Genomic DNA, 23,620 nt, shown 5'->3' on the forward strand with positions numbered 1-23,620 from the left:
TTGTTTTACAATGAAGTTGTATTGATTCAGGATAGTGTTACTCTATTTTATTTTATCAATAGACATAAATATACTATAATATAACATAGTACAATTAGTAATTATACGGTATAAGACAGTGTACATTAGTTTGAATAAATAATACATTGTACCTTTTTCAATAAATGGATTGTGTTTTATTATTGAGCCATTTCACGCAAGGTTATAGTTATTGATGACATTTTACACGAAATTATTCTCAAATATATAGAATATTATGTGTATGCAATTTGATCACTGAGTCAATAAAATAATTTTTTATAAAAAATGGGAAGTATATCTATAGACAAGCGGTTCCCAACCTTTTTAGCTGTGCGGAACATCAATTTTGTAAAAAACCTTTAAGGCCCACAAACAGCTCACCTATACATGAATGCATAAATATATATATACAATATACAAACGTCAGTTGTTAGAATTAAACAGAATAAAAAAAATCAATTATTTATCATGAAAGACACTTCATTAAACTACTTAACCACAAGTTAAACAATTTATAAATAAGCTATAGGCAATAATAACTAAATAGTTTAGATATAAAGTTTTTAAATCAAAACTAAATTGATAAAAATTCGGTTCCCGAGTAAAATATATTTAAAAATGAACATTTTAGTATACGAAATGTACTAAAGAATACAAAAACATTTAGCTGAGTTCTTTAATTTAGCAGTGAGTTTCTATAGTTATGTGTGCTATATATTAAGTCTAATTGTCTAAGATCAAATTACAATTTCATAGGTACTAAAAAAAAATGGTTCAAACTTAGGACGGGTATGAGTTTTTCTGTAATAAACCATAAACGGTTGGTGATTTATAATATACGAGGAATTGAAAAACAATAAATTATTAACTTATTCGGTGCTTATATTCTATAGGTACCTATCCTTTAAAAAAATAATCTAATATTTGTTGTAAATGTATATGTAATATAATAAATATGGGTAATTATTTTATTTTTGATTGTCGATTGACGGGAGGCTTATTATATCATGTTTAATAAAATATTTCTGATTTAAAGTTTCTATAATATTCTTATCAAGAGATTGTTCGTTTTTAAGGAGTTAAATGTAGGCAGTTTGAGGAGTGTGTGTATATGAGCCATTTAATTGTGTGCATAGTAAATGAACACTTACGTTCGTGCAACACCTACCATAACGCCTATCATAATATTTACCTACGCACACTGTCGCAGACTAAAACTTTTTTTTTAGCTTTTCAAAGTTTTTATTTATCATATCGAATTATCGGATAAGGCTTCTGAAAACATTTGTTTTTGAATTCGCCCTAAATATCGCTAACTACTTTCCCATTTCCTCCCCCTTTTTTTTAAACTCCGTCTGACGAATCAAAAATTTAAATTTTTTAGATTTCTGAAATACCTACTAAGATCTGAAAATCGAATTTTGAGTGGTTAAAATTTAAAAAGATGGATAGCCAATCTCAAACGTAAAGTTGATCAAAACAATAAAACTGTACTAAGGTTTTTGCATAAAACTGTTTCAAAATTAACTGTTTATTTTTCTATAAATAAAATCTTTCATAAATAGTTTTTTTCAAGCTGTCAAAAAAAAAAAACAAAAATCAACTTTCTTGTTTTTTTCTTTTTTTTGACAAAATATTGATAGTTTGTGTTGAACTTAATGCATGTGATATTAACTTATGATGTTGTACTAACATTGGCAACTTATTCAATCTGTCATATTGATTAATCATCTAAATTCATGTCATTATTATGCAGATTACCAAGGTATATACTATATAGTACCTATATTATATGCATTTATCTATATATTATTATGTTATCCTATAAACTGCTGAATTACGTTTCTATAAATTCATTCGAAATAGGGATTTATGCTCTCCACTATAAAATTCTGCCAAATTTTTAAAAGTCATTCTTCATCTTCAGTTGATACGGATTTATCAGAATTTAGAAATAAATAGGTATTTATGTAATTAAGTATAATATTAAGTACTTAGTTATGACTGAGGTCCAAAAATTGTTCGTACTTATTATATAGCAGATATTCTTAATGAAAATTTCAAATTAATTGAATTATTTTTTATTACATTACTAAGATTAAGTGCTTTACCTTTTGAAATTCACATTTGAAAAATATAGTACATTTAGGGGGATCCATCACCTAAATCCCCCTTCCCAAAACTACACCACTGCATATTATACAAGCAGACGATCAATATAACAAAATATGTGCGAATGTCGTGCATTCCGTATTTCACTCGCGCATTAATATCACTGAGTTTTGTAACATTAATCCGCTATCAATAGCTACATCACTGAAGAGTGGGTTTTTGACGAATAAACATTGGTCCGTGGCTATTATTATTATTATTATTTTTTTTTTTTATTTATCGTGTTTGGTTCAATATGCAGTTCAAACAATGTAATAATAACAATCATTAATATCGTGCAATGTATTTTATCGTCTGATTAATTTATTAATCAAACAATTATTTTCTATTCTTCGTAGATCATGGTTAATGCATAATAATTTGTTCATGATATGCAAGCATGATGCATGATGCATGTACTTTAAAATGTCTATTTACTTTTGGCTAGTATTTAATAATATTACATTCGTCATAAATAAATGTTATTGAAAAACGAATACAATAAAATGAAATTGTTTTTCACAGTTTACACTGCTATCGTGATAGTTTATTTAATAACAATATTCAAAGGTGGCTAAGTTAATAAAAAAAATTATTTTAAGTTAAGTAAATGTTAAAAACTTTAAGTTATCAGTTGATAGTTAACATACCTACAAATTACAATATATTCAACTCGAAAAGTTTAAAGTTAATATATTGAGAAAAATAAAGAGATGATTGATTTTTATTTTATTTCCATTTGTGTCACACATATGATAGTGATTTCTGTGAAACTTAAACTTTTATTTATACTACTCATTAAACTACTAAATATAATGCGTATATACTGGATTTCAATTTAACGTTTTAGTTTTAACTGGGCAATTGTATTACAATTTAGTTATTATTCGACACTCGACGAGTTTTTCCATTGATAACTTCCAGGAGTAAAGACTCATAAATCGGACGACATATTGTCAATACAAACCGTTGATAATATTTTGTAATTTGCACGGCGATACCGAAAATACTATGTGAGGAATGCGAGACAACACGCCCGCTACAGTAAAATATTCCAAAAGAGCGATTTTGCATGGTGTTTTTGTTTTTATTGTTTATAGTCTATAGTTTTATATATACTGTTCAACTACATATACGTGTTCGTTACACACACCATTGGCATATTAATTTCTTATTTTTTGTAAATTACAGCCAGGTTTTGGAATGAGGAATGGTATCATAACAATATATTATGATACTTTATAGTGTAATATAAACGTGAACCACTAAACCGTTTTAGAAGCATAATTTCCAAATTCAAATATTTCATTTGGATACCACCTGTAAAAAACGGATGAGACAAAATACTTATTATAATACTTTATATGCTTGAAAACATTAATTCTATTCTCTATAACATAACAGGCCGTTGTGAACGATTTATTACTAATCTTAAGGACTATTTATATTGTTTTGGAATGAGTTAAACGTAAATAACAAAATTATTATTATGACAAAACTCGGAATACTATGCAACGGACTCGTAAAAAAATAACTCTGAAAAATAATTACTCTGGAAATTCGTTCCCATCGAGTCGTATTATACGTCATTAAAATCAGGAAAAATTAATAACGACCGACGGTTATAAAAATTGATAGGTATGCAAATTTAAAATATATTATATAGTTTTCGAGAGCAACGAAGAAGGTCGTAATTGCGAGTAAACAAACACATCGTTGTAGTTTTAAGCACGTATTACACCAATTTGTACAGACAGCTTAAGTGATTAGTACAAAATTGAAAATGTGAAATTATATGTATAGACGGAATGACTAATGAGAGTAACGCAGCGTTTTGTTGTGATTACTCAAATTTCATGTACTTATGTATATACTATAAAATAGAGTGATTATTTTAAAGGTAATCACTCATTTTCTGAAAAAGTAGGATTTTTTTATTATTTGAAGTTATTTATAAAGGTATAAGAAATATCTCTGTCAAAATTCATATTTTTATTGTTTTTGTTTTTTCGAAAGACAAAATATATTTTAGATTCTGAAGGGAGCGATGAATGTATTGATTTTACAATGATGTATGATGTGTGTTTTTATATTAATTTTTAATTTTTTTTTTTTGTATCTGTCATCACGGTTTCTTCAAAGTAAAAGTGCTTCAATTTCCTTCAACAACAACTTCTCTGGTAGGAAAGCGAATCTAGTTGATGCTTCGAGAGATCAAAATTTAAATTTTTTTATAATAGTTTTAAAAAGCGACCGGTAAAACAAACAAAAAATAAAGGAAAAAACGAGAATTTTTACGCAAAACACTTAATTTTCAAAATATTTTGACTTGTGTTGAACTATTTATAGGCAATAGGCACATGAGTTGTTTTTTTTAAACTTAAATCGCTAAAACATTTTTTGGTCGGTCAAAAAACTTGTAAATATAATACAAGATTTCTAATAAGATGTTGTTAGTACACATTAAAAAAAGATGAGCGTAAATCAACAATAATTTTTTATAAGAGTTTAAACTTAGAATTTTTACAACATTGGGTATTCAATCGATTTCTCTTGTAGCGATTTTCTTATTTTGTTGTAATTCAAAAAACAATTACTGTGGGCACTTGGAATTTATACCATATGTTTATTTCATCAATTCATATACTTGATAAATTTTTCAAAATATTTTAACTCGTTTTAAGTAGTTGACGGACATTTTCAATTTTGCTTTTTTTCATTTTTTTTTCTAAAAATGTCAATAAAGTTTTATTGGTTGGGCCAAAAAGTATGAAAATTTAACACAAGACTCTTGATATATTGTTACAATAGCAGTTGAAAAGTGTTAAATATATAAAGGCACGATTTTTTTTGTAAGGATTGAAAATTTAAAACAAGGTTCCATTTAAGCATATTTTTCTGCAACTAAAATATCTAAAAATATATAAATTCAGTTATTTTTTATAGATATTTTAAGTTTAAATTTGGACAAAATTGCTTATTACACAAAGAATAACGTTTAACATTTAATTCGGTTCCAAAGCAGTCTAATAATAGGTACATGGGTATATTTAAAATTTTCCAGCATCACTGATAATTTAAGAAAAATTTTAATTCAACTTACCGCCCACTAAATTAATAATAAGTAATAATAGTATAAAATATCTTAAACTGACATACCGTCTCCGCTTAGAATCATTTTTCGTTTACAATAATATGATATCAATGAATTCAAATTTAATACCATCTATTACAGCGACCTCTTAAACACCTAATGTACAGCAGAGCGATATTCACTTACCTGACTTTTTAATTTCATATTCTGAAGTAGAATATTTACCTGAGAATTGTATGTATGAATTTGGAATGATTAGTAGATACTTGTCAAGACTTACCAATTTTAAAGTTATTTAAAGCTTAAATTAGTAGAGTAGTAGATCAATATTTTGCTAGACAGTGTGACATTGTGACACTTCACTATTCACTATAGCTAAAATATTAAATACTTATAAGTTATAAGTTATTACTAAGAACTAATCAGCAAAACTATTCTGAGTTGAAATATAGTATAAAAGTTTATGCTTTCATAGAAAAAGTAAAAATATAAGCAATTAATGTTACGTAAAAGATAGTAAAATTTTTTTTTCTATAAATAATATGTTGTCTTGAAATTTAAATCATATAAAAAAAACCTTTCTTAAAACTTTTCTAGAAAATGAGTGTTCACCTTTAAATAATCATCTAGTACCTACCTGTTTCCTATATTGTGTAACATAGGCAGTTAGGTATGTAGTGATGGTAATTCGTTTATAATTAGATGTTTTGCCACATTTCTGTTGGGATTAATCGCTTAATCATCAAGTCATGGCTTATATATCAAATTTACTGTAATGATATGATTCAAGGAAGTTTTGAATGCCACGTTTCAAACATAAATACAATGCACTATAGTATAATGGCACTGTATTGTCGGAAAAAACATTTAAAATAAAACCGTGCGAAAAGAAGAGAAATAAAAGTCGTTATTTTAGGGACATGCGCAAATGTGCTAGATCCAAGGAGAACTACTCCTCTGATATAATATAATATGTTATGTGGGTATAACTCTTTCAAGGTTTTACAGAGTATACAGCTGTACACTTTGAGAGGGGTTGCGATGTAAGTATCTCGTATCGAACTCAAAAATATAATTTTTCGGACGATGTATTGTAGTTGTTTTGTGCCGAATAAACTTTCATTATTGTTATTGTTAATGTATTTTGTTTATCGTCTGACTGAGTGAATCACCGTCAAATTTTGTTTTTGAATTTTACAAATGGAACGTGATTGCGCCTGCATTCTTTGTTATTTTATGGCGGATGCAAAGATAGGACTAGACTACTAGATACTTGCAGGTAAAAACTAATGTATCGATCAGAAAAATGTGTGATGTTTGATTAATATTTTCGGATAAGAGATTATAGTAAGGTTTTTAACCACTAACCCGACAAGTTTTCCGTCGTAACAAATCTTAGTCCATAATAATTACTTTAAAATGTTATCGTAGTAGCATTGTATTATGTTCGAACTTTTACTGTTGGGTTTTATTAAAATCGATTTTATAATAATGTATCTAGGGAGTTTTTAAACAATGAGGGTACACCCAATGCGTGTGCATGGTAATTATTTTAACTTTAAACACTCATTAGTCATTATCCCAAAAGTGTAAATATTTTTGAAAATGTTTTTTTTTATTCTACATCATTTGAATTTAGTACAAAACAACATGTTTGTAAAAAAATTATTTTTATGGTTTTTAAGTTTCTTCAACGACAACATACATTTTTATTTTATATTCTGAACAGGAATATTTTCTGAGATTTGTAATGTACCTATAAGAATTCAGTTTTGTACACATTTAGTCTTTGTGATGTGTGGTGCGAAATATGAATTTATTGTTTCATTGTTTCAATTACTATAGGTAGATACATATAATTTATGTAAATTGAAAAATATGTATTATATCACGTCATTATCATGTTATTTCATTAATTAAGGTCTCGTCATAATAACTGGCTTATAACAAATTCTGTTTCTTAAATAAAATACAATATCTTGTCTTGATTAATCAAAAAGGTATGTGCATTTTATTATCAGTTTACTGTAATGAATGAATTAGGATATCTTCAATTATTCAAGCATTTTTTTTTAAAATTGTTGTATGCCTTGTTTATTAATGTAATGCTGATCGTGTTAAAATGTATAAACGTTACTGATGTTGGTACTATATGATAATTAATTATATACATATTTTAGTGTGATGCATCTCTAAAAAAATCTAAAGAATTTTCTTGGTTGACGCCCAGCCTAAAAGCATACTATAATGTCGGAAAAATATATAGGTATATTATATTAAGTATATCCGACTATATACATGGGTAGAGTGGAGTGGAGTGTCATAGTGTCAGCCTGCAAAATGTTTGTCCACTACTCTGCTCATATGAATTTTAAATTCTGATGACTAATTAACTTCAAAAATATTTTCATTGTATTATTTTGTATTTTTTTTTCATCGTGTTATTACTTACTGGCTACCGCAGTTTTTGTCTATAACGCTCGTGTAGCTGCTCTTTCACTTCTCCGTTAAATAATTATTATACCCATAGAAAATTAGTATTTTTCAAGGTCACATCACGTACATTGTGGAATGTGGAGGTATTGGTAAATACCAGGGGTGGCCACTAACTTTAATTTTGGGAGCCGAAAATTTATAAAGCAAATTCGAGGCGAGCCCCATTGTAAAGTGATTGTATGTAAAATGAAGACACATTTTTCATTTTAAATCAAATGAAAAAACAGAAATAACTTATGTGGCCGCGAAAATCTATAAAAACCACTGTAATGATAACGAAACCGGCGGACATAAAAACTCTATCTAATGGTTCTAAAGGAATTATATAGTTAAATATTAATTTTAGTCTAAGCTTGTTCCAAGGTTCAAGAGCCGCAATAACGAGTCTCGTTGTGACCACCCGCCTGGTATATACCATTATAGCCATTATAAGTATAGGTATACTTGTTGTTCTGTGTTCAATATTTCGGAATTTTGGTTTGACGTTTTTTATTCCCCGCACACTGCTTTCATACGACACAGTCTCTTATTTCTGTGTCAAATTCGTACGCAAGGGGTTTGAAACCCACTATTGTTATTTGCGCTAACGTCTTTTAAAACTGTGACAAATCCTGAAGATCCAAATCCGTCCACTCACGTAATGTCCATCAATATTTCATTTCAACATAAATTATGTCCTTTACAGACAACTTGTCGATTGGAACACTGTTCGTATTGTACACTTATTACATATAGGTATTATCTGGTGTATACACCTTGCGCTATAATATATTATTATATTCCTTGTCGATCCTATCACATACTATTGAGTATTTGATCTAATATTTCGCAATAATTAAATGTGACGGTATTGTGACGGTTCACCTAATATAATAACTATAAGTCTCCCAATAAGTGTTTATAAATAAAAAAAATAAAAATTGGAAAGTTAACATCTGCGTAGATCGTTGTTGAAATGAAATTATTTTTCAGTTCGCCTTTGGTTAGATTACATTTCGTGGGCTACGTTATAAGGCGAAATTCGAACAGACCGATATTTCTACGGATTCCAAAAAACAATTTGTTTTCTTCTCTGTCTTATTTATACAACTATATTTATATCATATTCGTATCGCCGTTTCGATGTTTTAACAGTTATTTATAAAATTGTAAAGAACAATGTAGTTTCCTTCTGCGGTATAAAATAATATTATAAATGGTTGTTCAAAATATTAAATTATAATACAATATAATGTAGGTTCTCATTTACATTCACAGTCGTATTTATTGTTAAATGTTCTTAATCATTATTATTGAACATTTATATTGTCTATGTATGTATTGGTAAGTATCAATATTTGGTTTATAATATATAATTTATCCGTTATCAAATGTTACTGATTTATTACCTTTAAGTACGTTATTAGCTAGACATTAATCAAATGTCGTTAGCCAAAAGCTAATAACTCGAATGAATAAATGTATAGAAAACTGATGCAGTCAATCGGATATTTAAAGCGTCTTCTATAGGTTTAATCGATATTTCGCCGTAAAGATCGAAAATTATGGTCATAATATATTTTGAGTGATTAACTTAATATAGAAACATATTTGGTATTGTTGGGCTTAGATTACATTTTTTGTTTTGCCACTCCCTTCTTCCGAAATATTGACAATTTTGGGTAGGTATATATTTTAATTTTAAATAATTTTAAAAAAAACTAAATTATTTATGAACAATACATATTCAATTATTACTTTAAATAAAATATATCTTTATTATTAATTCTAAAACATTATTATTACATGATTGTTTATTGAAATTTGATATAGTTAAATTATTTAAAATACATTTTTACTTGCTTTTAGTTTTAAGAAATTATTCATTTATAGTAATTAATAATACCCATTATAATAATTTAATCAACTGTCTAGGTCTTACTAAATATTTAGTATGACATTGCAGTTTTAAACCCAACCATAGGTGATTATTCTTTCCACTTCTGAAGTATCTCTCTCTCTTAAAACTTTAAAGACATATTTAGCCCAATATTAATTCACTAAACTCTTTGAAGAGTAAGACAAAAAGTTAAACCTAACAAAAAATTTTTTTCTTTGTAAAAATTAATTATACCTACATACAATTCAATAAGGCCGTGATATGTTTAGTAAGAACTTAGATCCACATTTGCATATCTTGAAATATCGCAAATAATGCACATCTAATGCAACCCTTGCATGGAAGTACCACGAGTATTTCAAATTTCTAGTTATCATATTTTTGGCTGTTTCGTTGATTATTAATCGGCCGGTCAACATTTTTTCTTTTATGTACTTATATAAGGTTTTTACGTTAATGTTTAACGTTATTTATACAAAATGTAATAACATTTAAAGTAGAAACTACTCGTTCGAATTTTGACTAAGATATAGGTACTTACTACAATTTTTAAAACATCATTTGATTAATAATTTTCAGTAGAACAGAGTGGTTTTTATTTGAAAAATGTAAAATTTGTATTTTTAGAACCCATATAGAATATGCACTCCAGACTTTATACTTAAATAGTATAAAAAATCTTAGTATTAAAATATAGGATTTACCTAAGTATACTTCGAAATTTAAAAAGTCAAAATTTGAAATTTGTATGTAATGTTAAAGGATTAAAGAAGAACACGAATATGCGCCATCACACAGTATATTTTACAATGATAATAAAATATCAGGTAATATTAGCGTTTAATAATATTATATGCGCACATAGATTGAGACTTAAGAGAACATAATTTATTATTATTATGACCTGAACTTAATTATATAGCGATGATTGTATAAACATATGAAATTGATTTAAAATGCGTTATTTGGGTCAGGCAAGTATCTACTAATATTTAATGCAAATTGCAAATACCAAACTAAGCGCGTACTAATGGAACGAGATTATTTAATGGGTGTTGTTTGTATAGTATAATAATATTATTATGAGTAACGTAAAGTACGCCACGTGTCGAAACTGATACAGGTAGTATTAGGTACATGATACATATTTAATTTTGTCCACGAATTCAAGCAAGATATACCCAACAGTCGGGTCTGTTTGATTTAATTTTCTACGATTAACTATACTCGTCTGCGACGGGTTAATTTAGTAGGTAAACTAAACATAATTCAACCCAATATCGACTATAACTATACCTACGGTGGGAGTTATCATTGCAAAAGCACAAATATTCCAAGTTCGTATTCAACTTAAAGACATTATAATCATTATATTATTTTCAAAATCGAGTTGTCCTTATAGATTCTTAAGTTTTATATCATCTGTATAATTTTACAACAGTTAAATAAAAAAAAAATATAAAAATCTACAACAATAAAAAGCAATAGCGCAAACATCATAATAAATTTGTTACTAAAATTAGTAACTTTGCCAATCAATTAAAATTAAAATGTATAATATATTGTGCAAGCTTATTGCAGTTACGATAGTCTTTTTATAACTATGCCTTGTTGTTTAACTATCAAAAAAATATTTTTTTTTGATTATATGAAAAAAAAGTTGCTTGTAAGTATATATGGTGGCGTAGGTAATAATTAATAGCACAATAATTAATAATCTTTTTTAACACTTAATAGGTACATCGAATATCTATAATTTTTTTTATCTTATAATTATCGTTCTTACATAAATATATAATATATTACATGATAAACAAAGCGATTATCTACCTTTTAAAAGCAAAGCTTGTGTTGAAGGCAAAGAGCGACAATTTTTACTTACAAATAATTATTAAATAATAATATAAATACAAATAAAATAAAATAGAAAACTATTACATCGTATGCCAAATGTTTCCTTTTTGTTTTTGCATTATTTATAGTTCTCTAATTATTTATATTTAAAATATTTATAATATCTATATTGTACTATAATACTAAATTATTATATGCATTTTATCCAGGTATATGCGGATAGTTGGAAGTAAAAAGTGTAGAATGTATAATTTGATAATAAAAATATGTTAGACGTTCAATTTAGTGGGCGAATGCAATAAAACGAGTATATATTATACCTATGTCGATCTGGGATAATACAATAGTATAATAGTATTTGTAAATTACTACTACACTTTCATATTTTATGGTAATTACTATTTTACTTCGCACATGAACTTACAATTTTTTCCATCGAATAACGGTATGGTGGTATAGGTACTAAAAATATATTATTATAATTTTTATAAAAAAAACTCGCATTAGTGTTACATCTGTTTGAAATGTTTGAATAGTTGAATTATTTTTACACTTGTCACATTCATATATTATTATCAATACTCCGTATTCGATTTAAATTTTAAACGACTGTCGACGTTTTAGGTTCCTCAACATATTAAGTTTAGAGCACCTTACATCGCTATTGTTTCTGGTCGTCCGTCCATTAGTTACCACTTGCCAGAATAATACATAGTTTGTAGTTACGATTGTTGACAATATCAGGTATTTATTTACTGTCCGTAGCTACTGTACATAAATTATATATTGAATTATAGTAAATTGTTTTGTACCAAAATATGTTTAAAAAACGGGAATTTAGCAGCTTTTTTAACTTGTTTTTTCTTTCTTTACCTTAACATTGATATCCCTATCTACACTTACAGGGTGGACAACGGGAATAGTGCCATAATAATATATAGATATAACTTTTTTTTTGGCCTATTCCTGTGGCTCATTCTGTACACACTTCACATTCTCTCTGTATATATTCTCTTTATATCAATCGATTTAAATACTGCTTTATTGACACTAAGCTATAACTAAATATATATTATATCAACACGAGATATAAATATGCATAATGGACTTGTATTAGGATTCTAAATTTCATATTAGGTACAACACTTTGAACTAGGAAAATTAAGGAAAACTGTGTTTAAAGTGTCAACTGACTTGGTTTTTAAAAGAAGATGGAGCGTCATATGGTTTCCATACTCAGCTTGACATTTCATGTAATTGGTGATATAAATATTGACAGAAAATTTTTTGAAAATATTCATTTTTTTCATACTTAAGCTCAGCCTATACCTGTTGCTGGGCCAATTTTATTAATACTTACTTGTTGAATTTTGTGGTAGATGGATTTCCGAAATTAGCTAAAAAGTTCATAGGATTGGTAGATTACATTTTTGCAAAAAACAAATTTGAAAATGTTAGTTTGAACTATAGGAAAAGGACGGGAAATCTTGATTCAAGTGCTAATTATGTGACATGGATTTTAAAGGATAAGGAGTGTTTTGTGATCGAAAATGTTAGTTTTAAGTATATATGATCATATGGCTACTATAATGTTGTGTGGCCGTTGTTTACTGCGTTTCGATGATTTCAGTTCGAAGTGTTTGAATACATTGCATTTTGATCTTCAATGAAGCAATAATAATATAATATATGAACATCAGTTATGATATTATATTATAGGCACGCATATTGGTAAGGTGCATTTAATTTTAGACTCGCACTAATCCATGTATATAAAGCAGGAACTTGGAGCATGCTCGTTGAGTGTACTTTTCTTCATAAGTAGGTACACTAGTTTGAACCTTCGATAACATAAAGTGTATAGTATATACGTATAATATTTAGTAGATGTACAGAAATAATTAGCAGCATATGACATTATTACAGATTATTAAAATGTAATTTATATTTGTATTTATTTTTTAATCGATATTCGCATGCAAATTATATTATTAATAATCTCTATAAATGTGTTTATAATACGCGAATAACGTCGTAAAAAACGAGAGAATCAGATTGCCATTTAGGGCACATAGGTTATCCAATGCTCACCAGGCACATATTAATTACAGGTGCAAATACATATTGCAGCCGGCGATTGGTGGGTGCTGAAGTCTCAGATTTCTTTTGCTATTTTTAAGATTAATGTTAATTAATAAATGATTTTTTAGTAATTCTACTTATTCGAATACCTAATATTAGAGTCGAACGATTATGCCTAACCTAACCTAACGATGTATACTTTATTACACGGCTGGTATAGAAGCGCATTGGCCGTCGAAACAATATCACAAAAATGAATATTATACTTTAGTGATTTTTTTGTTTGTTTATATATTTAATGCCGAGGAATAAGTTTTGTTGTTCGTTAAAATTAAATTCGAAAAAAATCTTCATCAAGCAAAACGAAATAAGCTATAATCAAAAGGTGACTAACCGAAAAGGTACTTGTGGTCTAGTGAGTTGTGGATTTATGCGCCTTGAGTCTGTTTTTCCGCACGTGCCACCGCCATTATTATTTAATAATAATTATTTTAATTTGTAAGCCATAAAAGATTTCGATTTTATAAAAGTACGCCGTAAGATATATTCAAATAAAAATTCATTTCCAACCCAAATATATTTTAATATAATATGTTATAAATAGTTTCGGTTTCGATTTTTATATTATATGGCTTCTCCAGAAAACGAAATTTTATAATAAAATGTATAAATGTCGTGTACATGTACAATATGGTTCACCATTCATGATGGTCTTTTTTCTTCAAAAAGTTATTGAAAATCTGATTTTTGAAAATGCTTAAATATAATAGTATGTACTTAAAGATCACATTTTTAAATTCTTGAATATACTTAAAAATGATCAGAATTAAGTATTTTAAAGATAGTTTGAGATAATAAACAGGAGACTCTATTTGACCATTTATTAAAATAATAATAAAAGTTAAGTTAGCTGCATGTTTACGACCAGCTTCGGAATCTAATCAAAATAGGAGTGTAATCTTGAGGAGGGCAATACATTTTTGGTAAATAGATTATCAATTTTTATTGGAGCCTTTTTAGTTGAGAGTAAACTGTTGCTATACACTAGGATTCCAAAAAAAACTATCCGCTCTCTAATATTATTAGCCTACCCAACAAATGCGCACTATAAAGCCTTCAAAGGTGTTGACGATTTAAAATCAATTGCAACTTGCTTAGACAAATTCTATAGCACATTATATTGGGGTGTGTATTCGTCTTACACTCAACATTCGATCAAGACTGTACCGATTTCATCGATTATATGAAATGGTTTTTATTGTCTTGGTGCATCATCATGACGTATATATAAGAGCGATTATGTACTCGGGCTATCAAATAGACTTGTCTCCAAAGACTACGATCAACACATATTATTTTAATGCTCAGGATCGAAAAACGAAAGAGGATTCGATTGTGAATTATAATGATAGGGATGCCTCATAGTTGCTGCGATGTAGTATATTATTACCAGAGACAACGTTTTCAATGAATATTGTAATGGAATTTTAAAAGCATTATAATTAAACACAATTGCTTACACCCATTACTTATAAGTATATAGTCTACATCTAATTAATTTCTAACAACGTATTGTATGTGTTAGGGAATTTCCCAACTATAATAATTAATAATTATCGTGAGATAAAATTAAAAAAAAAACAATTGTTCGATCTCATTAGTAATTCGCAAAACATAAAAATGCAAAATATGAAACGATAACCTCGTGGTTACCTTTGCAGTTGTTTCAAATCGAATGAGTTTTTTTTCTCGTACCGCGGCACGGTCGTCGTCGAATTTTTGAATATTTTTAGTCACGATTTCGGACATTTTTGAATGTTTTTTCCACCCCTCTCGCCTAAATTTAAAAACACATTCATAACTATATTTTCTTTAATATTCAAATACTTATAATGTTTTATGACTATGGAGATCAATAATTTTATGTAACGCAAAAATAACAATATTTTAGTTATTTTATTAGTTCAAGTTCTGCAGGCATAGCATACAATGTATTTTATGCGTCTTTTTAGTTCCAACTCTCAGTGTATATACAGATTTTAATTAATGCCTTCGAATAAAATCAATTTTATTAGAAATGTAATCACTTTTGTGTATTAGGTATTTAGGTATATTATGTACTCAAATGTGTAGACTTCTAGTTATAAAAAAAAAATTAAATTCTTCATATAAAATATCTCTGTGATACACATTTTTGTGTTCCTTGCAAAACGTTGTACTTTTTAGTATAATATGCAAGATTCTCTGCATTCTGGACCATGACACGACCTTCCAACGAATCCGCCGAAATCAGCTACATCAGTAAAACACAATAATAAATAATTGTACTTTGGTTGTTTGCATAATATCATAATAAATTACCCAGTTAAAGTGGGCTGTATTTATTCCCATATCAAATTATTATACAGAGCCAGCTCGTTCGTTGTTTATCGTAAACGAGCCGAGGCGCTTGCACGCGGACGGCTGAAAAACTGGGTGAGGGTCGTCGGGAGAATTTTGGGAACTAGGTCAAGTGCTCGGCGGCCGAGCGACTGCGCGAAAGGGGTTGTGCCGTTATAGGCCGTAGGTGGAAATCCGTCCATATAATTTTTTCGGAGGGCTGATGCAGTGATGCCGTATATCATTGATTGTTTGTCATTGTTCACCTTTAATATGAACATAGTCACCAAAGTTGCAAAAATGGAATATCATTTGCGCCAAACTTATAGTAGTATGCGTACAAATAAATGTAAATTTGATAAATCAGTTGATTTTGTAATCCCACTTTTGTACGCATTCAGGCATTCTATACGATCTATTACACTGCACTGGTATTTATTCATTGTACAATTATTTCTTAGTGAGATATCCTTAGTTTTTTGTTAGAAGGAGAAATAAATAAATATGTTTCACTTTGTAATTTTAATAATACATCAATTATAAACAGAACAACGAGCCACGTAAAATTGATCTTATATAGTTACGATATAGTTCTAAATTGAATACCTGTTATTTGATACTAACTAGGATTTTGATGCTTTCGTACTGTTAGATTTCGGAGTTTACGATACGACTTTTTTTTGAAATCTCATTTTGCCGCTTATGTTTTCCACAGTGACCGACACTAGCAGATGGGGGTTTACTCTTAAAAGAATGCGAAAATTATACATATTATAAACCGGTACCATTCTCTCGAGTACATCCAGCAAACACTTTAAATCTCTAAGAGGAACACTATTCCGCGGATTGCCACAGTGAACAATACCTAAATATATAAATATATAACATGATGTATATATAATGATCTGTTATAGGTGTATCTATAATATGTTATGTACATTTTTTCAGTAGTGTATCGCCCAGTAATTTGGTGGGCAGGTCTTTATTTGTTTAGCATAATATTAAAAAGACGGCTGTCGGAGTGTTCTCTTATAATTATCTTAGATATTATTATCATATAATTTTGGTACTACCTAATCACTCGGTTTCGCTCTTGAAAAATTTTGCCCGGTGTGTGAGTGGTTAAGGTGTGGAATAATATAATAAATAATAAATAATAAATATATACTAACGATTTAAGTGTTTTTTTTCAATTTAACCTTATATTCCACATTAATTAAATGTTCCTGTATATTTTTTTCTCATGTGTTAAGTTTTTAATTAGTAGTTTTCGAATGAAGTTTCGAATCATTAACAAAAATGGCGTAAATACGAAGTTATAAAGCATGCATAAGTTACGAATGTAATTAACAAAAATTAAAAAAAATTTGTCTAGCCTCTAGCGCCAACATTTGGATGTGGTTCAAACTATTTTTTAACTTTCCTTTTTAACAATCTTTCAAATTTTTGTTGAGTTTATTAATCTCAACTACACACACATTGCCTTTTTATATATACGTCATCTGGCTGTTCAAGATGAAGATTTTTTACTTTCATCTATTACTATTAAGCTTTCTGGTGAAGTTCTCCTGATATTTATATAAATCCGGAAAGTATCGAATATGGATGAACTGCAGTATGCTAGTATGGTCACAGTGTCATTCACAAATACTTAAATAGTTATTTAGATTATATGACAGATATTTTGCAATGCAATCATCTAGATGAGATAATGGAATAGTTTAAAATTTAGTTTTTATATTATTGTTAGTTTAATTAAAATAAATCGTTCAAAATGCTGTAAGTTAAACAGTCGATTTCTTAACAGTAGTGTATTTGTTTTCAAGGAAATTTTTGATAGTGTTTAGGTTATTTTTATCCGGAAATAATATTAATTTTTAAGGAAATTGTGGAAATTGTATGTGTCGCTGGATTTGACTAAAAGTTGTCTATTATTCCCAGATATTATCGTGCAATTTAACCCTTTAATCCGAAATATTGCTGATTTGTCGTGCTCCGTCGTCCACTACACGTTATTTTGGTTTTTAAATCGGTCGGCCCATTTTCATGCTTCGTGTCCTGTTATTATCATTTACAATTTTCATATTCGTCAATCATAATAATATTATCAAACATACAGTGTATTGTTATCACATTACGAAAAACATGCGATATTTCAGCTTCACGGCGCTGTGGTTTCACATATTTTGGTTTCGGTAAGTAACGCGGGATTTTACCATTTGATAGACATGGTATAGAAAGTGTGGTCCGGCCGATCAAAACGCGGAGGAGGAGGCTTGCAACCGGCCTTATCGTCGTTGGCGATTCTGTGTACACCGAGGCTGAGGAGTCTATAACACAGATATATAAAACTTGTTTTATACATATTATCTGTGGTCTATAATTGTCGGACGTGGCCATCGCCAGCACGGTCGTCAAAATATTTTATTATTATTATGAATAAGTCGATTTTGTGTACGTACCTATTGTGATGACAACGTGTGTAGACAACCACGGACACGCGAAACGATCGTTATTATAATAAAGACCCACACCTGAAAAGAGCCGCCGACCTTGGAGCCGTCTAAAACTGTGCCGAACGCGAATCTATTCCTGGCGGTTTTTATTTCGTTTCTATTCGTTTTTCTTTTTTTTTTTCGCCCGTCATCTGGCTCGCACAGCGGCGCGTGCACAATATTTATTATAATAATATATTATTGTTGTTCGGCCGATGTTCGCATCGATAGTCCGACCTCCGCCGTTCATTTTTTCTGCTCACATTTTCATCTTAACTGATTCGACTGTTGCGCGCTATAATGACCATAATCATTACGAGCTCTTCGACGTATAGTTTCGCATCGCACACACCCGATATTTCGCCAAATCCAGCTGGAGCGCGATTCCACCGATCAATGTCTAATAATGGTCTATACCCTAAACCTCCATAATAGTATACCTAGCAATAGGTACACCCACTATTGAACGACTGAGATAGATATTCTTCAACATTTTTCGACACTCGACTTATAATCTGTTATCCTCACACAAAATCAATAATAAATTGAAAGCCCTTTTTTAAAAGAATTTCAATGATATGATAAAAAATAAAAACGATTATTATAATTTATAGTATTTATTATTTTTAGCGATTGTGCTTTAGAAATCCGCAATAAAATGTTAGCAGCTGAATCATAAACAAAATCTTGTACCCACTAAACCTTGTACCCGCCGACTGCTAATGATAATTGATAAATGTAAATACTAATAGGTATAATTATGTGTAATGTAGACAATATTATAAATATTGATAAATTATTAATGTTTGTGTAGACTTCTAGAATTCTAGAAGATTCCCAGAATCCCTTCTGGACCTGTATTACTGTCATATCTGTCATAAATTCATAAACAAATGCTCGAAGTGGTGCAATACAATAACTATTGCGCGTTTCATCTTATTATTTTCACCCGAATCGCGAGACGTCCACAACACATAACAATAATAATATGTTGTGTTGACCTATATTTAAAAATCTCGCGTAATCTGCGAATGTGCGTATGTAAGTTTTTTGTCAAGTCGAGAATACACATCATTGTATACAGGGAGATTTTTTTTAACAGCAAACACTCATTGTCTCATAAGGAATTAGCATTTTCGAAAACATTTTTTTTATATTAAGTGTTCGAGAAGTCATTACAAACACACGAAACAACATATTTTAAAATTATTTTAATTTCATATTTTGAAGAAAAATACATTTTTGAAAATTTTTAACTAGTCACTAATTAGTATTAAATATTTTCTAAGTTGAGATGGACAGAGTGGAGTGACATAGTGAAATTTAACTTTAAATACTTAAGTTATGAGTAATTAATAACTCGATAAAATTGTAATTTATAAAATCATAAAATATTGAAATTCTCAGAAATATTATATTATCTGCTTAGGGATAAGAAATTTAAAATGTATGACGTCATTCAAAAAACTAAAACCTGAAAAACACAATAACAACCGATAACTCTAAAATTGAAATATTTTCAAAACATTTTTACTTTTCGAAATAATGAGTATTTACGATTAAAAACATCATCCAGATTCATTATTTGCGTCATATCGATGAACCATCGAACAATGTTATTATGGCTCAAAATCATGACAACGAATATTCGGCGGTGGTGTCCGCGGATTCTCCATGCCGCGATCGACTGTACCTATAAAAATATAATATTTTACAGGAATATCGTTGTTAAAAATACAAATACCGTGCGATTAACGAACCTTAGATATTGTTAAGGCCGAGATATATATTATTTTAATTCATAACACTCACGACAAATGCCGTTTTGTTTTTAATCTCTCCGTTGCCATCGAATTGCAAATGGACCGCTGCTGTTTGTTGTGTAGGTACACCGCAAGTGCACTGCGTTTTTCCGGAGCAAAGAACTTTGCACTGATATAAATATATAATAATAGTAATACCCATACCTACGTGCAGTGCGTTCCGGTCGAGTGACTTTTTGCAATATTATTTTTAATCGTACTTAGCACGATCATCTGTTTCAAACGTGAACGATAATGAGATCAACGAGCTCACTACAAACCGATAATGTTTTCGATTTAAATTTAAATTTCGCGATACAATATTATAAAAGTCATATTGTATACAATGATGATGATGATGATGATGATGATGATGATGATAATAATAATAATAATTAATAACGTAATAGTTAGAGAAACATATATTACTAACGTGTTATAAGTATTATGTTTACACGATTGTTGCAGGTACACATATTATATATTATTATATTATATTAATTATTATTTTTACTTTTCGTGTTATTGATGTATCATTCTATATGCTTCAAATAATGTAAAATGTGTTGTTTAAACTACCATTTCAAGATAGGACATATCTTGTTTATTATGTTTAGCAGATATTAAATAATTAGTCATAGTGTGATTTTATAGTAGGTAAATCGTTTAGCTTCTTATATAATTAATAGGGATTTTCTATTTAAATTAGTTGATGGGAGGTTTTGTTCATAATATACATAATATATTCATAATATAATTAACACGTCAACAAACGATAAAGAGTTATGTAAATATTGAACATTTCTCAAAATATGTGACTTCCACAGTTTGCAAACCGATATAATATTGGTTTTGTTGTATTTGACTTTAGTCTAAATAATTTATAATATGCACTTGTTTAACTATAACATATTTTCAATAAAAAAATAATATACAAACTTCATATTATTCATATATTCATAATAATATTATATTGTGTATACGAAGGTTAGTAAAATAGAGGACCGTACGATTATGATGATTAGTCCATCATAATTATTATTAGTATATGAACACGTCGGCATAAATAATGTGGGGATTGCTAGGGGGGTTCAGTATCCCAATTCCCAATAGACGATTTTAGCCCCATACTTGGCATTTACCCCAGTCTTTGAAAAAAAAACTTTGTCATGCGTTCAACACATATTATAATTAATGATATCATAAATAACGTTATTGTACACAACAGATATTAATATTTTGAATGTTTATGTGCATTATTGGTTATTCCAGCTTTCGCTGAAACAGTGAAACAATTATATTAGTGACACATAGAAATGTAAAATATGAGATTGGTTCTTTTTCATGTACGAAGAGAATTAGAACATATTTAATACATTCACAAGGCCGGTCATATTAAAAAATAGATTCAGTTTCCTAATTTTATAAATATAGAAATTAGAAAAAGAAAAGATTAATGATATATTTTTAAAAATGTTTTCCTCTAAATTATTACAATACCATAAAATATCATGTGTGCTTACCATAAGATACAAAATATAATATACCGGTACATACTTTGTTGTTTAAATTTGATTTTATAGAAAACAATTTGAATGGAGAAATAAGAGATTTTTACTCTATGGCTAATTTCAAACTTATATTTTCTAGGACTCCAGCGCCTGTGGCCCTGTAACTATTTAGTAGTTAGTTACGATCGTGGATGTATCATAATATTTTACAGTCAAGGAGAAATACGCTGTGAAATGTAAACACATATACTTGTAGGTATACTTGCATTACACTATGTATTTTGAATTATTACTGTCGGCGATAGCTTTTTGGTAAAATAAAATATGTATAAATATAATATAATAAAATATATCAACAGGCATTTTAGTGAAACAATAATTTAAAGATTTATTATTAAATAATATTATGTACGAGTATGAGTATCCAACATCTAGAAGATACATGCAAATATTATCTATTCAATTTGTCACTAACACTGCAACACTTCAGTGTATCTATTAGCTTTCCCCACCTTATCAATACATATGATATGATTTGAAAACAAACATGATTCTTTATCCTCGAACGTTATATTATGTTGTTGCGCCCTATATTATATTTTATCTGAGTATCCAAACGACCTTAAAATTGTGTTTCCGCATGACTCAGTTATAATCGCGTGAGTGACTTACTGCCTTAGTATAATGGTGTTGAGAAAAATACGTTCTATTAAATGTAAACACACGATGTCCACCGAATTGTTAAGTAAAAAATTAAAAATTGGATAATTAAATTAATCGTTTTCAAAACGTGAGTGATCCATCAATCGATTGAAATAAAAGAAAAATATATTTTAATACCTTAGTAGTGATTAACTTTGCTTTTTGTACTAAAAAATCTGTCAAAAGAAAAGCATTCGAGACAGTGGCGTATATAGGGGGGAGGCCCCCTAGGCCAGAGCCCATAGTGAAATTGCAGGTTCAATTAAAGCATTGCATGTATATTTACACTGTTTACAGTTTTTCACCATGATTTAGTTAGCCGGTTGATTAAAGTCATTTTTGAGGAATCAACAAGGAAATGTTATATTCACAGGACTTGCTTTAATGACTTATTGACTTTGATGTTAAATTCATAGTAAGATAACATTAAAATATATAAACGACACTGCCAATATTTTTAAAAAAGAAACAAAAAATTAATTTTACATAATAATTATAAAATTGAATTACGCAATTTTTATTTACACTGTATAATATGTCATAATTATTAACTATATAACCACGCAGCTGCTCCCTTAAAAATGTACCTATGGGCTATGATTATGGCTATGCTACTTGACTAGTGATNCTTGACTAGTGATAATTGATAAATAGGCCCATAGTGAAAATAATTCGTATATACGCCACTGATTCGAGAAGTGAGGATCGACCGATTGCAACTAAACACTATTATATAATCGACTAACAATTATGTACACTGCGCATATATAGTTTTCATGGATTTAATTTTATATAAGTACTGTTTAATAATTGGTTGTCATATATTTAAAACGAAATAGTAATTATCTGTCGACCAATTCTAAACAAAAATGATGTGTATCATTTTAATTTTGATGGCAAACTAAATATTATACAAATAAATAACATGTTAAAAGTATAATCAATAGGCACTTAAACAAAAAATACAGATCAAGTTCTTATGAATTTACTTTAATTACAAATCAATTTTATGTGTAATTAAATACACATTCAACTGTTATTGTAATTGTTATTATTAAAGACCGGATTTATATGCATTTAAAATGTTAAAATATGCATGCAAATATGCACTTAAAAAGTTCTGAATATGCACTTAAAAATCATAAAACATGCAA

The 23,620-nt window shown here is 28.6% G+C and overlaps 1 protein-coding gene across 2 annotated transcripts; it reads right to left on the reverse strand.

Annotated features, from left to right (window-relative positions):
- Window positions 1-15,545: 15,545 nt before the first annotated feature.
- LOC111039126 lies at window positions 15,546-20,691 on the reverse strand. Of its 2 annotated transcripts, XR_002605071.1 has the most exons (5): window positions 20,212-20,691; window positions 20,009-20,144; window positions 18,419-19,925; window positions 18,074-18,286; window positions 15,546-18,014 (listed from the first exon to the last, which is right to left on the reverse strand). XR_002605071.1 is itself a non-coding variant. In XM_022322457.1 (3 exons), exons 1-3 carry the CDS (start codon window positions 20,414-20,416, stop codon window positions 19,864-19,866), a joined length of 351 nt encoding a protein of 116 aa, XP_022178149.1. In that variant the 5' UTR covers window positions 20,417-20,598; the 3' UTR covers window positions 19,648-19,863. The 2 variants fall into 2 exon arrangements, 1 of the variants encoding a protein (XP_022178149.1); XM_022322457.1 differs by lacking the exons at window positions 15,546-18,014; window positions 18,074-18,286 and having other exon boundaries at window positions 19,648-19,925; window positions 20,264-20,598.
- Window positions 20,692-23,620: the final 2,929 nt, after the last annotated feature.

The sequence above is a fragment of the Myzus persicae genome, unplaced genomic scaffold, assembly GCF_001856785.1.
Source record: "Myzus persicae strain clone G006 unplaced genomic scaffold, MPER_G0061.0, whole genome shotgun sequence".
NCBI classification, from domain to species: Eukaryota; Metazoa; Arthropoda; class Insecta; order Hemiptera; family Aphididae; genus Myzus; species Myzus persicae.